At 38.7% G+C, this 22,775-nt stretch overlaps 1 protein-coding gene across 2 annotated transcripts in view; it reads left to right on the top strand.

Annotated features, from left to right (window-relative positions):
* Nucleotides 1-16,313: 16,313 nt before the first annotated feature.
* The window catches only part of LOC121927130 (rap1 GTPase-GDP dissociation stimulator 1-like), a 55,554-nt gene continuing 49,092 nt past the window's right edge, over nucleotides 16,314-22,775 (top strand). For both annotated transcript variants that reach the window (XM_042460711.1, XM_042460709.1), the window contains exon 1: nucleotides 16,314-16,839. In XM_042460711.1, coding sequence (XP_042316645.1) covers nucleotides 16,836-16,839 — 4 coding nt within the window. In that variant the 5' untranslated portion in view covers nucleotides 16,314-16,835. The remainder of the gene's footprint in view (nucleotides 16,840-22,775) is intronic.

Below are 22,775 nucleotides of genomic sequence, written 5' to 3'. Positions count from 1 at the left end.
TCTCCCAGAGAGTGGGACTCTCTTCCTTTCCAGTTTGTCTCCTTTATGCCATTCTTAATCCACTGGCTTTCATGATATCCTTCCATTTCTCAAGGTATACTGTCTGAAAATTACAGATAAGGAAATAAATCCTGACACAATACTGGAAAGAAAGGCAATTCACATTTGTCACACATTCAAAACACCAAACACATTCTTCTTTGTTATATGAAAGCCAAAAGCAACCCTGAAAATATTTATTTCTAAACAGTCATAATCTACTCATAGACTACAAACAAGCACTTAATTGAAAGACCTGCTGTTAAAAAAGTCACACATACATATATGCAAGCATGATTTCTCAATCAAATGCATAGCTTTTTAAAATTTTCATTTAGGCATATTAGACTATGTTTAAAGTAATTAATAATGAACTCTAATTCTTGGCCTACATAAAAAAAATTGAAACGTAATTTGGTAACAATGTATCAATTTCTTAGGGAAAAGATGAATGTATTCCATGTTGGGCATATCTGTAACTAAGGGGCTCAACAGACTGCCCTTTTGGAGCAGCCTGCAGCTGCCCCTTTCCTTGCTGAATTGAGGCCATGGCGACTGCATGCCACGGCCCTGATCTAGCCTTTCTGCAGCACAAAAAGAAGCCACAAAAAGCAGCTCCTTTTTGCACTGTGAAAAGGGTGCCCTAGCTGCTGCAGCAATGACTTTTTGGAGCTTCTTTGGCACAGCACTTTTAAACATTGTGCCAACAGAGTGCCATGACACTCCCCACCATGCAGTTGGGCATGCGGCATGATGGGGGCAGCCAGCGTGCATATGCCACAGCCCCATGCCACCCCCACGCTAGTCTGTAGAAGCTCTAAAAAATGTTATTCTTACTTCTAGTAAAAAATGAATATGCTGAAATTTGATTATATTACCTAGAAATTTATCCCTGATTTTATGATTCAAGTAACGTTTTGCTCAGGATAGATTTTAATTCCCTCCCATCCAGTTGCTTGGTCTCCTTTTTACTCTCATCTCACTTATTTGAAAGTATTCCTCTTCTCCACATTGTCAACAAGGTCGACATCCTCACAGGGCTCCATCTCCTATGTCCTGGTTCTTCCATCCTCTTTTTCTTATTTTCTATGTGTTATAGACACCTCCTTTCATCTGAGACCTTCATGATACATGCTGTCATTCTTCTTTCCTTCTTTTCTGCACATCTGTCCTCTTCATGTGCTCTTCCCATCTCTCTCTCCCTCCCTCACTCTTCTTTCTCTCTCATCCCTCCATCCATATCCACTCTCTCTTCTGTCCTCTCACTTCTCATCTTTACATTCACCTCCTTTTCACACATGATGCATCTTGAGACACAGGTCCACACATTTCTGCTTCTCCCTCCTTTCCCTTCTTTGCTGACTATCACATTTGCCATTTGCTTCTGCCACCACTATTGAGTGAAAAACTTCAGTAAGTATAATATGTAAGGCAGCAAAGCAAGAGACAAGAAACAACATAGTATGTGGGGGGCTGAGGTGGGAAATGTCTTCAAAATTAGGTTAAATTTTGTTTGGAAAGGGGGTACTTTATTTTTGGGGGGAGTAATATAAAAATTGCTATCGACGTCATTAATGTTAATACATGGTTTCTAATTTCCAGCCATGCATTGTGAAAGTGAATAAACTCAGTCTTAAGAGTCTATAGAACAGAGCACATAAAATTATTACCAACTCTTTAAGGGAAAAATAACATAGTGATGTAACATAATTCAGATCATGGCCAGTACAGTCAGCTGATAACACTCAACTTTGCACAGGAACAAGATGTAATTCTGATACAGCTGCACAAGGAGGAGCAACTGGCTAGTTGTAAACATGGTGCTGTATCAAACTGTATGAACTTCTTTGTACTCCCAATGCATCAAAGAGAAGCTAGTGCATTTGCAGTGTAAATTATGGTTCTTCACAGATCTGTCTCAGAACATCAGAATAATGACAATGTCGCACAGGAGCCATCAAGAATAGCACAAGGTCCTTTTTAGTACTACTACAAGTGGTTGTGGAGAGCAATGATATATAGCCAAGACACAACAAAGAAATTGCTGCTACTGGGCTGCCCCAGAAAAGGCCACTCTGCAGAGTTTTAAGGAGAGGAGAGGGAAAATGAGGGCTACGCGTGTAATATATCATGAAGATTATTGCCAGCATGGAAGTTTAGCCGACACATGAAGCCTTTGGTAAAGATCCTCTGATACTTATGCCTGTGATAAAGATACTCTGAGTTTATTCACTGAAATTCTCAACATATCAACAAGTCAAGCTAAGAATAATGTTGTGATAACTGCAAAGAAATGGCAACATAAAGGTCTTATATAGGACTGTGTGAGCCATGGATGAGAAATCAGCACAGATTGAGCATTTCACAGCATTACAGCCATCTTGACAAGAATTAAATTCAACATAGCTTCAATTTAGAAAGCCCACTTGTTGACCAGATCCCTCTGAATCACTGGTTTGCCCTTGAAAAACATGTTTGTCTTCCAAATCGGACATCACAGCTCAGCATGAATGATTCTCGCCTCTCCAATCGAATTTGTTATTTGCCCCCACAATTATCAGGCCTTGTTACTCTTTGGCTATCCAGCTGTCTTCTTTTTATGTTTCTAGATAACTATCTGCCCCTTGCAAGTCTTCTGAGACTGCTCATAAATTAAGATCACTCACTCCAAACATCACATTGCAATATACTTTGAATATTATTTTATTTTCCACCACCCTAATGTGAGGTAATCAAATTTACATCATGAGAGAGAGAAAGTCACCTCTGTTGTGTACAAGGTGTTGCAGACAGCAATAAAGAGGACAAGATTAATACTATTTCTCTTTCTTTCTCTCTTGCTGCATGTTTGTTTCAGTGGGTTTCATAACACTTCATAGGATGATAATAGCCAAAAAGACCCCTCCCCTCAAAAAAAAAGTCAAACAATGAATTTATTGAGTGTTGGAAGACTCTGATGAGAAGACTGATGGACTGAGAAGAAACATATGCTTTGGTGGGTTGTTGTTGTTTTGTTTTGGGGGGGTTGCACAGAAAACAGCATTTTCTCCTCAGAATATAGTACTTTTAGTACAGAAAATATTGTTTCTGTGCACAAAATGCTGTTTTCTCGGCAAAAAGCAAAATTCAAATTTTGTAAACATTTCTCCAAAACAGCATTTTCTGTGCAAAAAATAATATTTTTCTGCAAAGTTTAATACTGTTACTACTACAGTTTAGTACAGACAATTCTGTTTTCTGCACACATACAAAAATCACCATCTTCTGCACTCACAAACAAAAAATGCATAAATTTTGCACAGATTAAAGTTCTGAACTGCTATTAGCTTTGAAAACTTCCCATTTCCTGATCTTTGCAATGGAACAAAATTAACAAAGAATTAAATCCTGGTCATTCTTTCTGTTAACAACATAATTTCGAGCTGAGAATGTGTGATATGCCCATGATCCTCCAGTGGGTTTCCAAGGCTGAACAGGGAATCAAGCCTTGATCTCCCATCATAGTCCAGTGTTCCAGCCACTACACCATGCTGGCTTTCAGCTAGGATGTTTAGTGAGACACTATTAGAAGAGAGGTTGAAATGTCAAGATCCTTTTCAAGGCCTTTTCCTACATTTTCCCCCAGTTCTAAAGCCCCCCAGGTCTTTAGAGATGCGGGGACAATAACTTTACACTGAATTTTAGGCAATAATGATAAAATGATGGTGGGGGGAGGAAGAGTAGTGTGTGAGGAAAACCACAAGGTAGCAGAGCAGTGTAGGGACTTACCTGATTTGACTACATACAAATAAGCTAGCTCCCATGCTGATGCTGAAGCAGGTTTATTCCAGCCTGATTAATTGGATCTCTACCAGAAAAGATGGTTCTGGGCATCTAAACAAACTCTAGGTACACACAATCAAGACTTTAAGCCTGTTGGAGGTGTTATTCACACTGACTTTCAGCTGCCTACACAGGAATGGTTGTGCATTCTGCCTACTGATGTTCTTTACCACATGACACCAAGCATTTTTTTTAAAAAGGAGGCCTTGCACAATCATCATTCCTACTCAATGCATGTGTTGAAGTGTGATTGTGAGCTCTGATTCTATCCTCTCTAAGAGTTACTCTCTGACCCCCTCCTCCTACACTTTCCTTCTTGTTTGCTATTTAAAAAGAAGGAAAGGATTGAATCACAGAAACATCACGCTCAGCAAATGGGCCTACAATAGACGCTTGCACAAAACCCTTCATTTTCCTTCAAGCTGAAATGAAATTGCTCCCAAACAATTTCCTCAGAAATTCTCTTCTGGTGTTGAATATTCTCCATGGCAATGGAAGAACAGGCTCGCAGCAATCTGCTGCAAACTAAGGGTCCATCCAGTTCAAGGACAGAAAGTCTGTCATTCTTTAGAATAACAGAATCATAAAGTTGGAAGAGACCACAAGGGCCATCCAGTCTAACCCCCTGCCATGTAGATAGAACAATCAAACACCCCCGAGAGATAGCCATCCAGCCTCGGCTTAAAAACCTCCAAAGAACACTCCACTACTCTCTGAAAGAGTGTGTTCCACTGTTGCACAGCTCTTACTGTCAGGTTCTTCCTAATGTAGAGGTAGAATCTTTTTTCCTGTAGTTCCATTGCTCTGGGTCCTAGTCTCTAGAGCTGCAGAAAATCAACTTGCTCCATCTTCTGTATGACACCCTTTCAAATATTTAAACAGAGCTATCACAGCACCTCTTAACCTTCTCTTCTCCAAGCTAAACATACCCAGCTCCCCAAGTCTCTCCTCATAAGGCATGGTTTCCAGACCCATTACCATTTTAGTCATCCTCCTCTGGATATGCTCCAGCTTGTCAACATCCTTCATGAATTGTAATGGATTGGACACAGTATTCCTGATGAGACCTGACTAAAGCAGAATAGAGTGGTACTGTTACTTCCCTCAACCTATTGATGCAGCCTAAAATCATGTAGGCTTTTTTAGCTGGTACATCACACTGCTGACTCAGGTTCAACTTGTGGTCTACTAGGATTCTTACATCCCTTTCACATGAACTGTTGTCAAGTCAGGTGTCACTCATCCTATATCTATGCATTTCATTTTTCTCTCTCTAAATGCAGTACCTTACATTTCTCCGTGTTGTTAGTTTTGGTCCAGCTTTCTAATCTACTAAGGTCATTTTGAATTTTGATCCTGTCCTCTGGAGTGTTGGCTCCTCATTTGTTGTCATCTGCAAATTTCATAATTCCTTCATTCAAGTCATTGATAAAGCTGTTGAATAGCAATGGGCCCAGGACAGAATGCTGTGGTGCCCCACTGGTCACTTCTTTCCAAGAGGAAGAGGATCCATTGCTGAGCACTCTTTGGGATCAGCCAGTAAGCCAATTACAAATCTACCTAACAGTAGCCTTGTCTAACCCACATTTTACTATCCTGTTTGGAATAATATCATGGGGGACCTTGTTGAAGGTCTTACTGAAACCAAGATGTGCTACGTCCACAGCATTACCTTCATCTACCAAGATGGTAATTTTATCAAAAATTGGAAAGAAATCAGATTAGTCTGGCATCATTTCTTTCTCAGAAACCCATGTTGACTTTTGATATTTATGACATTCCCTTCTAAATGTTCACAGACTCTCTGTTTAATGATCTGCTCTAAAATCTTTCCAGTTATTGATGTCAGACTAACTGGACGATAATTGTTGGGATCGTCTTTTTTTTTTCTTTTTGAAGATGGGGACAACGTTTGCCCACCTCCAGTCTGCTGGGACTTCTGTTCTCCAGGAGTTCTCAAAGATTATTGCCAGTGGCTCTGAGATTATGTCTGCCAGTTCTTTTAATATCCTTGTATGTAGTTCATCTGGACTTGGAGATTTGAATTCATTTAGATTAACCATTAATTTCTCTATTTATTATGTGCTGCATCTCCTTTATTGTGTCCTCTACTCCATTTTCCTCATGTTGAGCACCCTTTTCTTTTTGTGAGAAGACTGAGGCAAAGAAGATGTTGAACTGATGTTTGACAACATCTTCTCAGTGTAGCCATTAGGCAGGGATTATGTGAGCTGGAGTCGAACAATGTTTGGAAGGCCACAGAGTGCAAGACCGTGAATTATTGTAAAATTTTCTATTGCAGCCTGAACTGTATCTATTCTTAAATATTTTAATTTTATTTCTAGGTTTTTGTGTAAGGTCTTTACAAGTGTACATAAGAAAAGAATAGAAGGGGAGGACTACTGTCACCAAAATCTAATAAAACAATAATTTAAAACACCCATTTCAAAATATTTCACAGGGCAGCAGTATGTTCAGTATTAATTTAAACAATTCAAATGCTTAAGTCATTTGAATCAGTGCCATTATAGATTAATAAAGAATGTAAAACTAATTATTTTGTAACCCCACAGTAGAGAACCAGCTAAACTGTCATTTGTGTGAAGTATTCTAGAAGAGCAGAGAAAGTCAGCAAGCATTCAAATGAATGGTTATGTAACAGAGCCTGCTTTTCCGCTCCTAATTTTAGTATTCATAGCAGCACATAATTACATACCTGGAGCTACAGCCCTTCTTAAATAATAATAAACCAACACCAAGTACATAACCACTGCAGTTGAGGATAAAACCAGGAGAGCATATTGACTCTCATTAAGTCATCCCCTGAAATTAAAAAGAAAGAATGAAATAAAGTGACATGGAATACCATAAAGGATGTAAGGAATATTTCTTATTATTTCTTCCCACGTCAGTAAAGGGTTTCTTGACAGTTGAGAAACTCCATGAGGAAAAGCAATAGACCAAGGACAATTTTATGCAATTTTCTCCTAGCTTTCAACATTTTGAAATTTTGGGGGAAGAATTATTCTACAGAAAATAATTGGGTTATTGTTCAAAATGGGTCGCACAAAACAAAACAAGTGTTTTTCTCCGCAGCACAATTCCTCCGCAAGACTTTGGGATGCTTGAATAAGTGAAAAATACATGGGGGAATACTTGTAGTGGGGAAAATTCTACTGTAATTATTCATCTTCACAATATAAATGCTGAGGATTTCATCCCTCATCACCACTGCCACATTTATTACTCAATTCTTTTGAACACTGCAAGAGGCCACGCAACAGCAGCTCCCACACTACTGTTGATAATGCGTCTGTCTGCCCAAAATCATCCACAATGTATCCAGACTGCTGAAATAATTTGGTTTGACACCACTTTTATTACCATGGCTCAATCAATGCTATGTAATTCTGGGAGTTCAGGTGCACACAACAAACTACAATTCCCAGTTCTCAGAATGCCATAGCACTAAGCCATGGCAGTTAAAGTGGTGTCAAATTGGATTATTTCTGCAGTGCAGATGCAGCCATGGAGTACTCCCATGCATTGCATCTGTTCCTCCAGAAGGAATCTAATCCTATCCAGGACACGCTTCCTACCTGCTTCCCAAATCTGAAAAATACCAATCCATAGAGTCTCCATCTTATCAGGTCTTAGCCTTGGTTTATAGGTCCCCTTTCAACCTGACACAACATTTGGACATTGTGCCCTCACCTAGACAGCCCCATCTGACTCTGAAAGAAATCAACCATGTCTGGAATCATCATCAAAACAGAACAGATTTTCTAGAACAGCAATTAATAAGGCTGGACTATTAACCCACCTCACCCCCTTTCTCAGAAAATGTTATCCAGAAGAATAAGAATTAGGCAAATGTAACTAAGAATCAGTTTGTTATCACCATTTCAGCTGCTTCAAAGAAAGGAGATACACAAACATGTGTGTGTGTGTGTGTGTGTGTGTCCATTTTAACTCTTCCCCTCAAAACAAGCAACTTCAGATTATTAATTTTTTTTTGAAATATAAAAGTGCTTTCTTACACTCATGATGGTCCTAAGAATGTCACCCTGATTTTTTACTCCATTACACAGAAGCTTCTCCTGGTTTCTCACTTAATGATTATCTTCATAAATAGCCTGTAAGTGCCCTGCTGTTTATTTTATTGGAAGAAGAATTTTTAGGGCTCATTCCTACTATATGTGCCACATCAGGCAGAACAACATGTCTGCAAATATCTATCATGATAACCAAATTTGTTCTTGCCTTGTAAATAATGAGTTACTAGTATATATAATTTTAAGACAACATACAAGGCTTGTTTATATGCTCAGGAGAAGGACCAGAGAGCAGATTTCTCTTCTCAGGTCTGCCACTGGGCCCTACCCCAACAGTACAAACAGTGCTGCAGATTGGCCAGCAGGCCAACTCAAAAGGCAGCCCAGCCATATGGTATTCAGGACAGGACAGCCCATTGCCCAGGAGTACTGGCAATACTGGAGTCACAATTTTTGCATGTTACCTAGATGATAATTGAAGAAGAGTCACCAGAGTATCAATTTAAGTTCATCACATCATATCTGTCTGTGGAATGCTTTTTAATCTAACTTTTTCCTTGATGAAGAATCCATGATTTTCAAAGCTTTTGGGATGGATGAGCCCCAATGAAGATTTAGGGCCCATACAGACAGGCCAAAATAAAGCTGGTTTGAGTCACTTTGGAAATATGCTGTTTAAATGATGCATGCGTCCTAAGAATCTGGAAGCCGCATCAAAGCCACGCTCTAGTCCTTAGTATTGGATAGTGGTTTTGGCGTGGATGCATGCATCATTTAAACAGCATACCTCAAAATGACTCAGAACAGCTTTATTTTGGCTGTCTGTATGGGGCCTTAGCAATTTGTAACTTCATCAACATGGCTACCCTTGCAGAGACAGAAAATCTGACACCTGAAATGAATCGGTTCTCTCTCTTATCCACTGGAACCTCCCTGCCTGCTCACCTGACAAGAACAGGATGAATATTTGATTCACAATGGATGATCTGGAAAGTGCTCCTTTCCTTGCCTGAATCCTTCAGTCCAAAATGAAATTTAGCTAAGGCTTCCTGAAAGAGATGCAAAATACGTTCTTGATAACAATTGCTGACTGCCAACTAAAGGTGTAAGCCAGCTCCCTCAAAGTTGATGCAATCCAACATTAAAATCCATACTTGTGATCGAACATTTGCACAAAACAGGTTTTGGTCTGAATTTTAAAGGTGATATCCAGTGTGTTAAACATGTTTCTGAGGTAAGGTTCAGCACCATGGATAGCGCCTTTAAAGATCAGATCACTGTCCACAGATGTGGAAGCCACCAGCTAGCCCTGATGTCACAGTCATAGCAATGATCATGCAGGGTCAAATCAACCCCCTCAGTAGGCCTGAAACTGCAGATGTATTCTAATCTTCTTTGGCAATGTTCGTCACAACTGATTTTGACACTGCGTAATATTTTTGTGTAGGTGGTTTGCCTCAGGCTTTGCTTGCCTGCCAGCACTTTGCAAAACCTCTTGAGATTGCTATTGGTATTCACAACACTACTACAATGATGTATGGCAGAGAAGATGAGTTTATTGCATGCACTTTCCTCTTTGTCTATACCTATAAAGTCAGTGTTTCATTTTGTTGCTTCTGTGGCTTTTTAAAAAAGAACAAATTGTTCTGTTTATACAGATTTCCATGTGCCTAATCCAGTCTTCCATGTAGTCAATTGGATTAGTCTCACCAGATTTAGGGGCTGCTATATCAGTGCCCTGCCCCCTGGTCTCATGTGGGCTCCTCTTATTAAACACCAAGTATGTCTTCTTTATGGGTACTTAACTTCTTTTTTAATGCACTTTTCCCCTAATCTCTTAAATTGGCCATCTATTGTGCCTGCTGATGCTGGTTTAATACTTAATTGTGCCTAAATCTTATTTCATTTGTTGACTTTTGAGGGTAAGGGAGTAAATGCCATGGTAAACTGTTTTGATTTAAACAAAGTCGTGAAGCAAATTCAACATACTCTTATACAAAGTGAGCAAAGTGCAGCCTTTCACATGTTGATGAATTGCAGTTCCCATCAGGACTAGCCAGAAGGAGCAATGATAAGAAATACTGGGAGCTGCAGTCCAACATCAGCTGGGGAGTCACACATTTCCTCTCTCTCTCTCATTTAAAGGTCCTGAGGTTGTGGGGCTGGAGCAAGAACTGTGGTTGAGACTCTGAAAAAGTGTTGCAGTTAATAACAGTGGAGGCTGAAACATGATTTTTTAAAAAATTGTGTATTAACATCAATGCTGCCCATTAATTTTTGAGTAATGCATTAGTTACATGCATTAGTTGCTTGCCCTAAAAGTACAAAAACAGCAAAACTAACACAATGACCTTTCTAAAAACAACACTGTAGGTTTAACAAGTAAATATTAGGCATGATATTCCACAAGCAAACCTATTAATGTAGGCAAGAGGGAATTGTTAGATAAAGAAATAAAGTGTTACCAGTGATGTCATTATTTGAGGTGTATCTCTCTCTTAGGTCTGTACAGGAAACAATGGCCTGTTACAGACTGCCAAAATAAAGCTGCTTCGAGTCTCTTTGGAGGTATGCTGTTTAAATGATGCATGGGTCCTAAGAGTCCGGAGGTCTCACCAAAGCCACACTCCGTTCCTAAGCACTGGAGTGTAGCTTTGGTGCAGCTTCCAGATTCTTAGGATGCATGCATCATTTAAACAGCATACCTCCAAAGAGACCCAAAGCAGCTTTATTTTGGCAGTCTGTAACAGGCCAAAGTGTTATATGCAGGTTTTCCAGGTCAGATCTATCACAGGCCCTGAGATTTCAAGGCCAAAACCTGAGAGCCTCCTTATGGTGTCTAGAGACCTGCTGGTATTATAATGGTAGCATTAAATGGAGCACTCCTGGGGACATTAAGCAGGATACCTTAAGCATCAACCACCACGGCACAAGATAAGCCACTCAAATGAAAAATATGTGTCTGTTTACCTGTGACTTATAGTGACCTCATTAATTTTGTAGGGTTTTCTTAGGCAAGGAATACTCAGAGGTGGTTTTCCCAATGCTTTCCTCTGAAATATAACTTACAGCAGCTATATTCATTGGTGGTCTTCCATCCAAGTACTAAGCAAGGCTGACCCTGATCAATCAGGATTTGGTGACTTTAGGGTATGTAGATAGTTCCAAAAACACCAAGTATAATAAAGAAGGAAAATGTATATATGGACACTTTCAAGGCAGTGCTCACCTCCTCCTGATCATGATGACTAGCAAAGAGGGACCAAGCCCTTAAATCTGGGAATTCTAGTTATAAATTTTAGTCTCAGAACAACGGGTACATTATTACTCAACCATCCTAGGATGAGATTGGCGACTACCCATCAAAGGGCTTTTACAGCAATAGTGCCTTCTCTTTGGAGTGCTCTACCAGAAGAGATCCGCCTTAGTGGAATGGTGGAGGCCTTTAAAAAGGCATTAAAAACCTACCTCTTCTTACAAGCTTATCCTCCCAATTCCTTGTAGTAAAAGTCTTCCCTGATTGATTATGATGTATATATACCTGGGATTTTAATATTTTGAATAGTATGTTTTTAGATAATTGATATTGGATTGTAAATTGTATTAATATGTGTTAAATTGTCTTAATGTCCCATTTCATTTATTGTACCTATTTTATATGCTGTACACCACTTTGATCGTAGAAAAAGCGGTCTATAAATAAACATATTATTATTATTATTATTATTATTATTATTATTATTATTATTATTATTTAGTCCAACAGCCTAACTCAGTATAAAACAGGCATAAGGTAGTCTCATATTTCTTGTTCAGTGTTAGAAAGGATAACATGGATGTTTCAGCAGGTGGAGAAGAAACATAGCTTAAACTTGAATACGAGCAGTTCTGACTAAGGAATTAGGCCAGAATCAGCCGTTTTTAAAGTTATAAATGACCCCACAAAGTTAAATCCATTTACTAGAATCAATATTGCATACATAACTGACTAAGGAAATTATCACATCTGGAAATCCCACTGGATAGACATGGGATTGAAAAACTAAAACCAGATGTTTTCATATGCAGCCATGGCAAAGCAAGTACAACCCATACACAGCCCAAACCCCAGCCGTGCTTCTCCAACTGCTTTTCAAAAACGGCATGCTCACGTTTTTGAAAAGTGGCTGGATAAGCACGGCTGGGGTCTGGGCTGCATATGGGTTGGACTTGCCCGACCACAGCTTCGTGCAATAACACCTGGTTTTGGCTTTTCAATCCCGCATCTATCCCAGCGAGATTTCCAGGTGCTATAATCTCCTTAGTATTTTTAGTGCTTTGGTAGATCTACTCTAGTTGGGATTAACAATTTCATTTAGGCCAAGGGTGGGCAAAGTGCAGCCCACAGGATGTTTTTGAGAACCCCAGGGATCAAGGGCTTTTTGTTTTTGTTTTTTGTTTTGGCACAATGCCCCCAATGTCCAAAAATGATCTCTTGGGAGACGTTCACACTTTTTTGATTTATTCCCCCAGACCTCCCAGAAGTCAAAATAAAAATTTGCCATTTTTTTCTAAATATTTCCAGCCTTAAAATGTCTCAGCATGCCCTCTGAGGGAACAAAAAGGCCCAAAAGCACATCACTTTATCCTGTTTGGATGCCTTTTTTGGAAGCTGGTACAGCCCTCTAAAGTCTTCTGGGGGGCTAATGTAATCCCCTAGTCATCCATATTTGCCAGCCCCTGATTTCCTGAACTCGGTCAGACTGGTGAAGGTTATACTGTATGCAATATAACCTTCCCTTCAATGGCTGTTTTGCTAAAATTTAAGTGGAAAACTGTGGGTCTCCGGATGTTTTTGTAAGCCTGAAATAACATTAGGTACTGTGAGGAATTATATGGGAATTGTAGTCTTAAAACCTCTGGAGCACCACAGTTGCTGATTACTGCTCTAAAGCTACAAAAGTTCATTGACCATGATGGCTAGCATCTATAGGCTGCTTCTGTGGAATTCAGCACATCTTTCCAGGCTTCACAAAGTAACAGAATATAAAGCTTTTTAGGTGTATCTGTTGAAGGAATGAATTTATTATGGCACATGGCCAGCAACAAAATATGGCAAAAATACAAAACATGTAACATCAGGTGTACTGCCGTAGCATAAATATACACATTATTATAAGACATTGGCATAGTCAAGTATTATAAAACATGCTGGCCAATTGGCCGTAATAAAGTTATTATTATTGTATTATAAAACATTGGCACAGTCAATAGTCGGATACCACATCTTCATTCCACAAAACCTTTTCAAGATTTAGGAAAAGGGGGAAAAAAAACATTGGCATAGTTATACAGTTATCAACAAGCTTTTCCAATGCCATATCTGTGAATTTTATATAAAATGGTGTAAAGATAAAATATGTAAAAACAGCAAGATGATGGCTTTTTATGGCCAAATTCTAAAGCATTCTTACTTCATCTGTATTAAAAAGTTTTTACGGCAGATAATTGCAGCTGCAAAGAACTTGGCAACTTTGATAGTTACCAGTTCCTTGCCATCAGAAAGAAGATAATGTATGTAAAATTGCTCTTTTCTGCCAGGTAGGTGTTGTAAAAGAGGGAATATATATATATGGCACGAGATTCTATATAAAGGGGGCAACATGTCCAATTGACTCAACCTCCTCAGAGCCACAGGGGCATAGTCTGCACTGATACGGTATCTTTTTATGTTTGCCTTCAAGTACGGCTGACGGAATGATATTAAATCTTGCGAGCATAAATGCCCTTCTAAATTTGGGAATGTTCAAGTTAGCAAAGTATTTGGCATGAATGAAAACTCTTTCAGTTCCTCCAATTATAGGGTAAAGAATTGCTTTGCTTTTGTGGGTTTGTAGGTCAATATCTTTAATTCTCTGTGTGATAACAGTTTTTGCTTTATTATAACCCAACGTAAGTACATGATCTCTTGATAACCCAATAGAACAAAGTTTCAAAATTAAGGAATTTATCCAACTTGATCTAAAAGGGTCTGTTAGTATTAACTTTAAATTGTGTCACACAGGCAGACTTTGTGGAACGAGATGACCCACCTATTGGGATTCCAGAAGTGAGAGCACAAGGCATTAAATGGTCTTTAAAGACAGAAAACAACATAAAAGTTATTTTAAATTCAGAAAAATGTCTTATTTTAAGAAATATATTGTTAACTACGAATTCATTTGATACCATCTTTGAATCCTACCAAAATTTAAGTTTTATAATTAAGACCTCTTTGAGCCAACAGAATCCACCCAGGAATATTAATAAACCCTGTAGATCAAAAAGTTGGTTTGATCAAGATTGCATTAAATTAAAACAAATTCTTGTAGAACAATACAGGGCATATAGAAATGGTGTATCTGTCTGCTGGAGATAGGTAAAGTAATCTCCTTGTAATTAAGACCTTTCTAGCCCCATCTTCCATCTGCTGCAAACAACAGAGTTACTGTAGAGGGATTTTTCATTGCACTCTAATAATGAAGCCACAAAGTCATAACAAAGTAATGAGAATATAACAGAACCACATTTCAAAAATAATGTAGCAAGTGAGAAAATAGATGCTTTACAGGCACAATGGGTTTTCTAGTTACTTTTCTAACTTACTTTTTAAAGACATTTAGGAACATATTAGAGACATTTCAATTTTTTTCTTTCAGGTTTTGGGCCATTATCCTATCATTTCTAAAGTCCCTACCACTCCATTCCTTGCAGCTAGAAGGGATTAATAGAAAAGTAATGAACAATAGGATGAGTTCAGCTGAATAAGTAATGACAATGTATTATTTTTTAAACAATATAATAAACTGTGGAAGTAAATGGCTTAAAGCTTTCTAGCTCTGCATCTGCTCACAAAGTAAGGTTGCTCTGTGCATTATAGTTCACCAGTTGACCCTTATATGTCACTATTTTACCTCAAATTCTATCAGTCTACTTGTTTATATGAGGATTCTGAACAAATCAAGAGAGGGACATTTCTTGCTTCATCTGACTACTCACTAGGCTGAGTTTATCAGGTTCATCTGATTTGTATGTATAAAAAAATCTGGGCTGAGTGGTGGCCATAGGCACATGTAGTCTTTGGACCTATTTTTACAATCCCTGAAACCCCCCACAAGTCCTCAAAAGCCCCTTCTCATTTGTAATGTTTTTTAAAAAATGAACAATTTTCAGGCACCTTTTAACTTAAAATAAAGCAGAAAAAAACCCAAACTAGTGAAAACCCACAAAAAAATCCACATCTTAACCATGTACTGTTCCCAAATACATCACTTCCAGCCATCGTTGGGAGAGGATAACCAAGGGAATTGAATTTGCGAGGGAGCTGCAGATTACAAAGGGAGGAAATTGCCCCCTGCTGCCAAAGCAGTTGCCCATACTGTCTATAAAGGAAAGGGAAAGGATATAACTACCTGTCAATAATGTCTGAAAGATTTACAGTTGGTAGCAACCCAATCCTCAAGTGAATAACTGACCACAGTTGTTCTGACAGTCCCCTGATCCAGTGCCAGAAGGAAAGGAGTGGTGGCAAACTAGTAATCAGAAGTATGTATATTTGCCCTGACTTCAAAGGCATGAGTGGTATTCAGAGTATACTTTACTAATTTTCTGGCCATTTGCAGTTGTGACACTGCAACACAATAGAGACTATGTCAACACTTGACTTCCAAGAAACCACAGTCGTGCAAGATATCAGTCAAGGCCTCTGACACATTTCATTCAAGGACCTGAAAGCAAGTCCCCATGGTCCCCATGTTGTTTTTTGTGTGCCTTCAAATTATTTTTGACTTGTGATTATTCTACGATGGGATTTTCTTGGCAAGATTTGTTCAGAAGGGGTTTGCCATTGCTTTCCTCTGGCACAATGAGATTTGCCCAAGTGTGTGTGATTTGACCTAGATCAAACAATGGGTTTCCATGGCTGACGGAGGATTTGAGCTCTGGTCTCCAGAGTTGTAGTCCAACATCCAAACCACTACACAACAAGTCTTATAATTTGGGGTGACAAAAATACCTGTAAAATATTTTTATTATCACAACTCAGCCCCTTCATCTATTTATGCTATAGTACAATACAACATAATCAATTGTGGAAGTCTCACTGAGTTTAAATGTTAACTCATTCTGCTATGCCAGGGGTGGAAATCATGCAGTTCTCCAGTTCTGCCAGATTGCAACTACCAGTATTCCTTACCACTGGCTACTGGCTACACTGGTTAGGCCTTTTGAGAGTTGCAATACAACAAAAGCTGAGTGCTGGCTGATTCCCACACCCCTCCCTCCATTTACACATTCAGTTTTTCATGAACTCATTTCACTTCAATTCAAGCTGTCCCAGATTACCACTTGATGTGTCCCTTCCTCAGAAACCATTCAGATGGATTTCCTGCAGTGTATGTTGTTCTTAAAGGCCAAGCCTTGCGCACATCTGCTGCAGTCCAAACAACAACTCCCCTGTGTTAAGCTACCTATTAAGTCAAAGAAGCCAAGGTCAGCTTGAGCCAGATAGAGCTGAACATGTCTGCAGATACTTAGAAAGAATGAGAATTTTGACAATCCCCTAGATGACAGTATTACCAAGTCCCATCAAAATTGCCACAAAGCTATGCATTCCTTTTCATTTTGTTGTTGTATGATCATTTCTACTGTCTTTCCTCTTCTTTCAATGGCATGTAAACAGGAAACACAAGCAGTGTTGAAGATTAAGTAATTAGGCAGCATTAGAGGCATTTGAAGCACAGGGTCACCGAGAAAAAAGGACAAGAGAATGAGAGAAGCTTTGGGCTGCCTGTCTACTGGAGAGTTATAAAATATTCTCCTTACTCACAGCTTGGGAGCTATAGGAGAGAAAGCCTCATACAGACGGTGTGTTCCTTATCACTCTGGAAAGCTGCAGCATCCATGGGTGAGTAAAACTCCAGCTAAATATAGACAAATGAATTGATATTTCATGTACGCAAGATCTTTATTCCTCCTACTGTAGAAACGGCAAAAGGGATTTGTTTGTGTTTAGGTGCATATGTTTATACTTTCAAGAACACCCATTTGTGTTGTGTGTGTGTGTGTGTGTGTGTGTGTGTGTGTGTGTGTGTATACACACCCAGAAGTTACAGATAGAAAGACTGGCATAGACAAACTGTTAGCTAATTAATCATGAATCTTTTAAACTTGTAAAAACCAATATTGTCAAATCTGTTACACAGGCATCTTTCTGAGAAACTGTATTAAGTATAAGTTATCTGTCATGTTTAAACAGCAAACAGAATTTATCAATTGCTGTTGGAAGGAAAAGCCATTTGTAGCATTTTTTTTTCCTTTCTATTTACAGTGGCATACAAAAATTACAATGATTCCAGACAAGTATGTCATGAACTTTCAACCCCATTAGTTAATCAGCTAAACCTGCAATTGATTAATCTGCTGATTAAAAACTGTGTTCTATTTACCTTAGGTTAAATGTCATCTCCAAGAGTAGACTGACTGGCAGGACACATAATGTTGAAGAGAATGTCATTGTCTGCTATAGAATGCATATGCTCTAGATGCTGCATGTAGCATGTGTTGCAAACATCAGCTCTCTGAATCCATTACAGGGAGTGGGGGAATCATATCAGCAGTTAGGACAGTCATGGAGTTAACTATTACAAGCCATTTTAATATGGTGCATCATAGCACATCACATTTGGTAAAATTACTATTTTTTAAACCACCCCTAGAAACAAGGGAGAACTTCAGGATCTAAGGACTAAACACTTCCATACCCTTTGCCATAAGTTAATACTTAGTTAATACTTACACATGGTGGTAATTCTCTGCTAATCCTCTGTAATTCTCTGGTTGTCATTGACTGCTCTGAAGTGTGAGTGTCCTGCTGGAAAAAAAGGTGGAAACAAAAATAGTTAACTAATTTTTAAGCCTCTCTGGTCGGTTGTATCTAGAGATTTCACTTGTCCCTTATTATAAAGGATATCCCCTACTGGAGGTTTAGAAAGCTTGTCCTTTACAGGGTGGTGAGGTGTCCTTATTATAAGGATAAAGGATAATAATAATGATGATAATAATAATAATATTTGTACCCCACCACTCTGTGCAACACAACTGGGGCGGTTTACATGTTAAAGATACAATCAAATCCCAACAACCCACTCCCCCTAAAATACAATCAAACAATTCATAGATTAAAACATACCTTAAAATAACAGAAATCACACAATGGATGTCCCCTATTTGATGGTTGGAAGTTTTTCCTTTTGTATAGACTGTACAAGATGAAAAAAGAAATCCCAGATTTTGGGTTATGTACATCGTGTAATTTATGAATGTCGACAATATGTTAACTTTACATAAAAATAGATGGCTAAGCAAACTGAAATTGATGCTTTCATTTGGTATTTGAATAAAACACAGATTTGTTAATAGTTATTTCCTGGTTGTTAACTTTTGATGTCATGTATTTTGACTGTATTATTATTTTGAAAATCTGGCAACACTAGTTGTGTCCATGTACAGTTTTGTGACTGAAAAAAATCATGCTAGGATTCAAAACCTACTTGAATGCTATCTTTTCAAATTGTGCTGCAGAGCATCTATGCAGAGATGCAATCCAATAGATACTTTTAGGGGAGTAAGTCCAACTGAGTTTACGGATTAGGACTTACTTCCAAACAAACATCCACATAATTGGGCTGCATATGAAACGTATGAGTTTATCATACTGGGCTAATTTCGCCATTAAAGAGAGATTAAAACGCATTTAAAGCATCCCGCAAATAATCTAAAAATGCAAGTAATTGCATGAATGATAATCACACGCAATTGTGTAAACAAAGTGATGTCATAAATGCATTATCACTGAAATCCTGAAAGTAAAAATATTCACATTAATGCTTCTTTGAGACCACTTTAATGGCGGATTTTGTGCGACATCATGTGAAATCATTTCGCATAATAATGGCGGGATACAAACCGCCATATAGTAGGAAGGGGCGGTGCTTCCACACACCCCTAACCCTAGTACGTATACAATACGTACAAGATGGCGGTGCCCCTTCCACATGGGCACTGCCATCTTTACGTACTGGACGCATAGCGTCCAGACGTGTCGCGGCGCCTATGACGTTGCGAATGTGCCAGCGGCGCCTCGCAACATCATAGAGGCGCCGCAAAAAGAAGCTCCAAAATGGAGCTTCTTTTTTGCTCCGCGCGGAAGCTGCGCAGTTTGGCTGCTACAGCTCCCTCACGGAGCAAATGGCGCCGGCAGGGGAACGCCGCAAAGCGGCGGTTTGTATCCCGCCTATGTGATTTTTTCCTTGGTATTCATGGAATAAACTCCCGATCTCCTTCATGTGATAAACTCCAGAGAGATAGACATACCCATAACCACATACCCACACAAACACACTTTTCAAGAGAAATGATATAGGACCTAAAATGTTGGCATACTTGGAATGTTAGTCACAATAAACTCATCTGTCATCTCCCACCAGTACAAAATGCTTCTGGTCACTTGAACCTGATTGCAAAGTAACAGGCTGCATTTCAATCACCTTGAAAAGCAGCAATATGTATTGTATTTTATGCATTACTTTATGGGCTGTGGGATGGCCTGAAATTCCAATTTAGTGCAGACCTGTCAACTTGCATCATTTCATGCCAGCCGTGTTTCCAGAAGCACAGTGCAGACAGTTCAGGGGCAGAGATTAAGTGCCTCTGTGCACATTTTAAGCATAGCACAAACAGACCACCAAGCAGAGCATCTCCCGTGCTGCTAAGGAAAGGCATCTTGCTCTGTCACTTGCTGCATGTAAATGACCCATCCATTCTGTGTGCACTCCATCTTTATTGGACTCACAAGCACCTACCCAAAGGTGAATGTAGTCACTGATCTGAGAGTTTTATCCTGAGTTTTTGTCTGAACTACAATTCAGTATTGAAGTATAGTTCATTCATATTTTTGATGAATAAACATATGTCTTATTTTATGCTATTGTTTCTGATTTTTATTGTAATTCAGAATTAAGTATGATACTTCAATAAAGCATATTTATTTAAAACATTTAGATCCCACTTTTATATTAACATATAGTAGTCAATTTTTTTAAAAAAAACTTGAAATGAGAAAAAAATACAAAATCCAACCACAAGGAAAATCAGATCGAATGGTATTGTAAAAAGTGGTATTTCTCCTTCATCTCTGCTTGCCTGATGAAATACTATTGATGGTTCCTGCCACTGGAAAATGAGAAAAAAGCTGGGCAAATGAACATCTCCAATCTAAGAATCACCAAAGGGAAGATCCTCTCAGTGGCTGGGGCAGCTGAAGAAAGTCTTCTGATACACATTTTACCACACAGGCAGGTTCTTGTGGTGTCTCTATTCACAATTCTGTTGTGACTGAGCCATCTTATAGAGCCCTGGCCTACTGAGGATTGCTTGGTTCTGATGTAAAGGAGGACCTTCTCTCCAGTGTCACCTATAATCAGGGATGGTCCACCTGCTGAACTGGGGAAAGAGTACTTCCAAAATTTAGTGTTTCCGTTATTGATCGGAGATTAACCTATTTACAGTGGCATTTTCCTCATTGTTAACTCTAGCAGTTAACTTTGGTTAACTGGGATTATGGATTTATACTGTTTTATCATTTGTATTGATTTAAACAGTATTTTAAAAATTATTTTATTGTGAGTGAGATTTAAAAGGGGGAAAGCAATATATAAATACTGTAAATAAGTATATATACATATATCTATCTGTATACAATACAAATGATTTAACAGGATATGATTTTCTATCTTTTATTGGACCTGAATAAATATGTAACCTGGAAAGTAGCCTTGTTTGCCTTAGCAGCTAAAAAAATCAGGAATAAGTATATAACAGGGATAGCCATAAACTGTAGAGGTGATGACTATATTTGACAAAATGCATAATGACAATTGTTGCTTGTTTGTTTAGAAATTCTATACTAGATACGAGATACCTGCATTTTGGATATAATTTCCATGTATTTTTATATTGTTATATAGTTGTATGTATTGTTATATTGTTGTGCTGTGCAATGACCTTTGGTCAAAAGCAATAAAGTTTTGATTGATTTGATTGATATACATATATCTGTTCTTGGGTGGTTAGAACTGCATTTGAAATTACAACTTCTGCACATGATGTAACACTTTTGGCTATGCTCCCCTTGGCAGAAATACAATACAGATTTCAGATTACAACCATGGCCCTTGAAGTTTCCAGTGGAGAGCTTGGGATATAAAATTTTTACCTCCGAATTCAAAGTCTTAGCACTTGTCAACTCATCTCTTTCAGCAAGATTCCCCCAACCCTTTTTGCAGCATTTTCAGAACCTTAAGGATCTGATATGAGACCAAGAAAGGAGAGGAAGTCCACTTCAGTTATACTGGACTAAACCTGGATCCCAATGATCAAAACAAACTCCACTTTACCCCTGGAACTATGGTGGTCCAGGGAGTGTTAAATGCACATGAACAAAGTTTTGTTTCATTCTGTTTTAAATTTGGGTTGGCAAACTATCTCCTTCACCCAACATATTAGAAATGTAGAATCAGTTGCAAAGCATATAATAATAGGAAGAGGAATATTAAGACATTTCAACTGATGTCATGCACATGGCTATCTAGACCCAGAAAGAACATAAGGTGATCAAATCCAAAATCTAAAATTGCACCCATGCATTACTGATGTTGTTTTGTATGACTTGTTCTTTATAACTTGGGCTGGATTTGCTATCCACAGGAAAGGGCAAGGAAGTACACAAGGCATTGAACCTAGCCACTGGAACCGTCTTCAACTATGCCTTTCTGTTGAACTGTGTTTCCATTAAAATCAGTGTGCTAATTAAGTCATGACCTAAAATGTTTATTGATTCCATAAGAACTCAGTGTAGTCAGCTTCCAATAAACTCAGCCCACTGACTTTTTATTCACATCTTTACAACCATAATGGCTAGAAACACAATTTTAAAACAAAACAAAAAACCCACCCTAATGCTGAAATACTGTTGGTGGCATATGTAGGCACAAGTCCACTTACTGCTGCATATATACATATATAGAAAGGGAGGGGGAGAGAGATTAGCAGTCTCTTCCACCCTCTGCATTGGCCAAAGTCTCCCCAACACCCCCCCTACCATGTACCATTGAACTAATGTAGCCTCAACCTCAACAACCAACCTAAGGCTGGTGGAGGGGGAAGCTTGAAAAAACATTTGGCTATGTCCCTGTAGCTAGACTGAGAATTATTACACCATCCACTGAGACGTTTGGAAAACCCCAGAAAATTTCAGTGGACGAAGAGAGCATTCTGTGTCTGGTTGTAGGGACATAACCAGATTTTTGTCTGATTTTTCCTCCTCTTGCTTTACATGAGCTCTGGAACAGCCATAGGGGAAGCAGCAGTTCAGTGGTGAGCCTGGGAAGTGTTGAGTGGATAGCTGTAGTGCAGTTCCACATGTGGAACATTATGCCATTCCAGATCTTGGTTTAAAAATTTGAGGGAACTGCATTCTGCACCCAATAAGCCAAGGGAATGCATGGATCACAACCAGTTGTTATTGAACTGTAATAGGTTTCAACCCTAGCCATTATAACAATTGTTAAAGGATGATGGGAACTGGTGTCCAGAAGCATCCAGAGGGCTGAAAGTTACCAAGCCTTCCATGCAGAGTTATGACACACTCAACCTTCAAGTAGCAGTTTATCAGTTAAGATGCTAACATTGTTTCGTTACTTGTTTGTCCTATTTTAAGTAATAGCAGCAAACCCAGTTAGTTCTCTGGGCTCCCCTGAAAAATAGTTTCGTCAGAAAAATGAA

The sequence above is a fragment of the Sceloporus undulatus genome, chromosome 3 (genome assembly GCF_019175285.1).
Source record: "Sceloporus undulatus isolate JIND9_A2432 ecotype Alabama chromosome 3, SceUnd_v1.1, whole genome shotgun sequence".
NCBI lineage: Eukaryota > Metazoa > Chordata > Lepidosauria > Squamata > Phrynosomatidae > Sceloporus > Sceloporus undulatus.
This window is presented reverse-complemented; position numbering and strand designations above follow the sequence as displayed.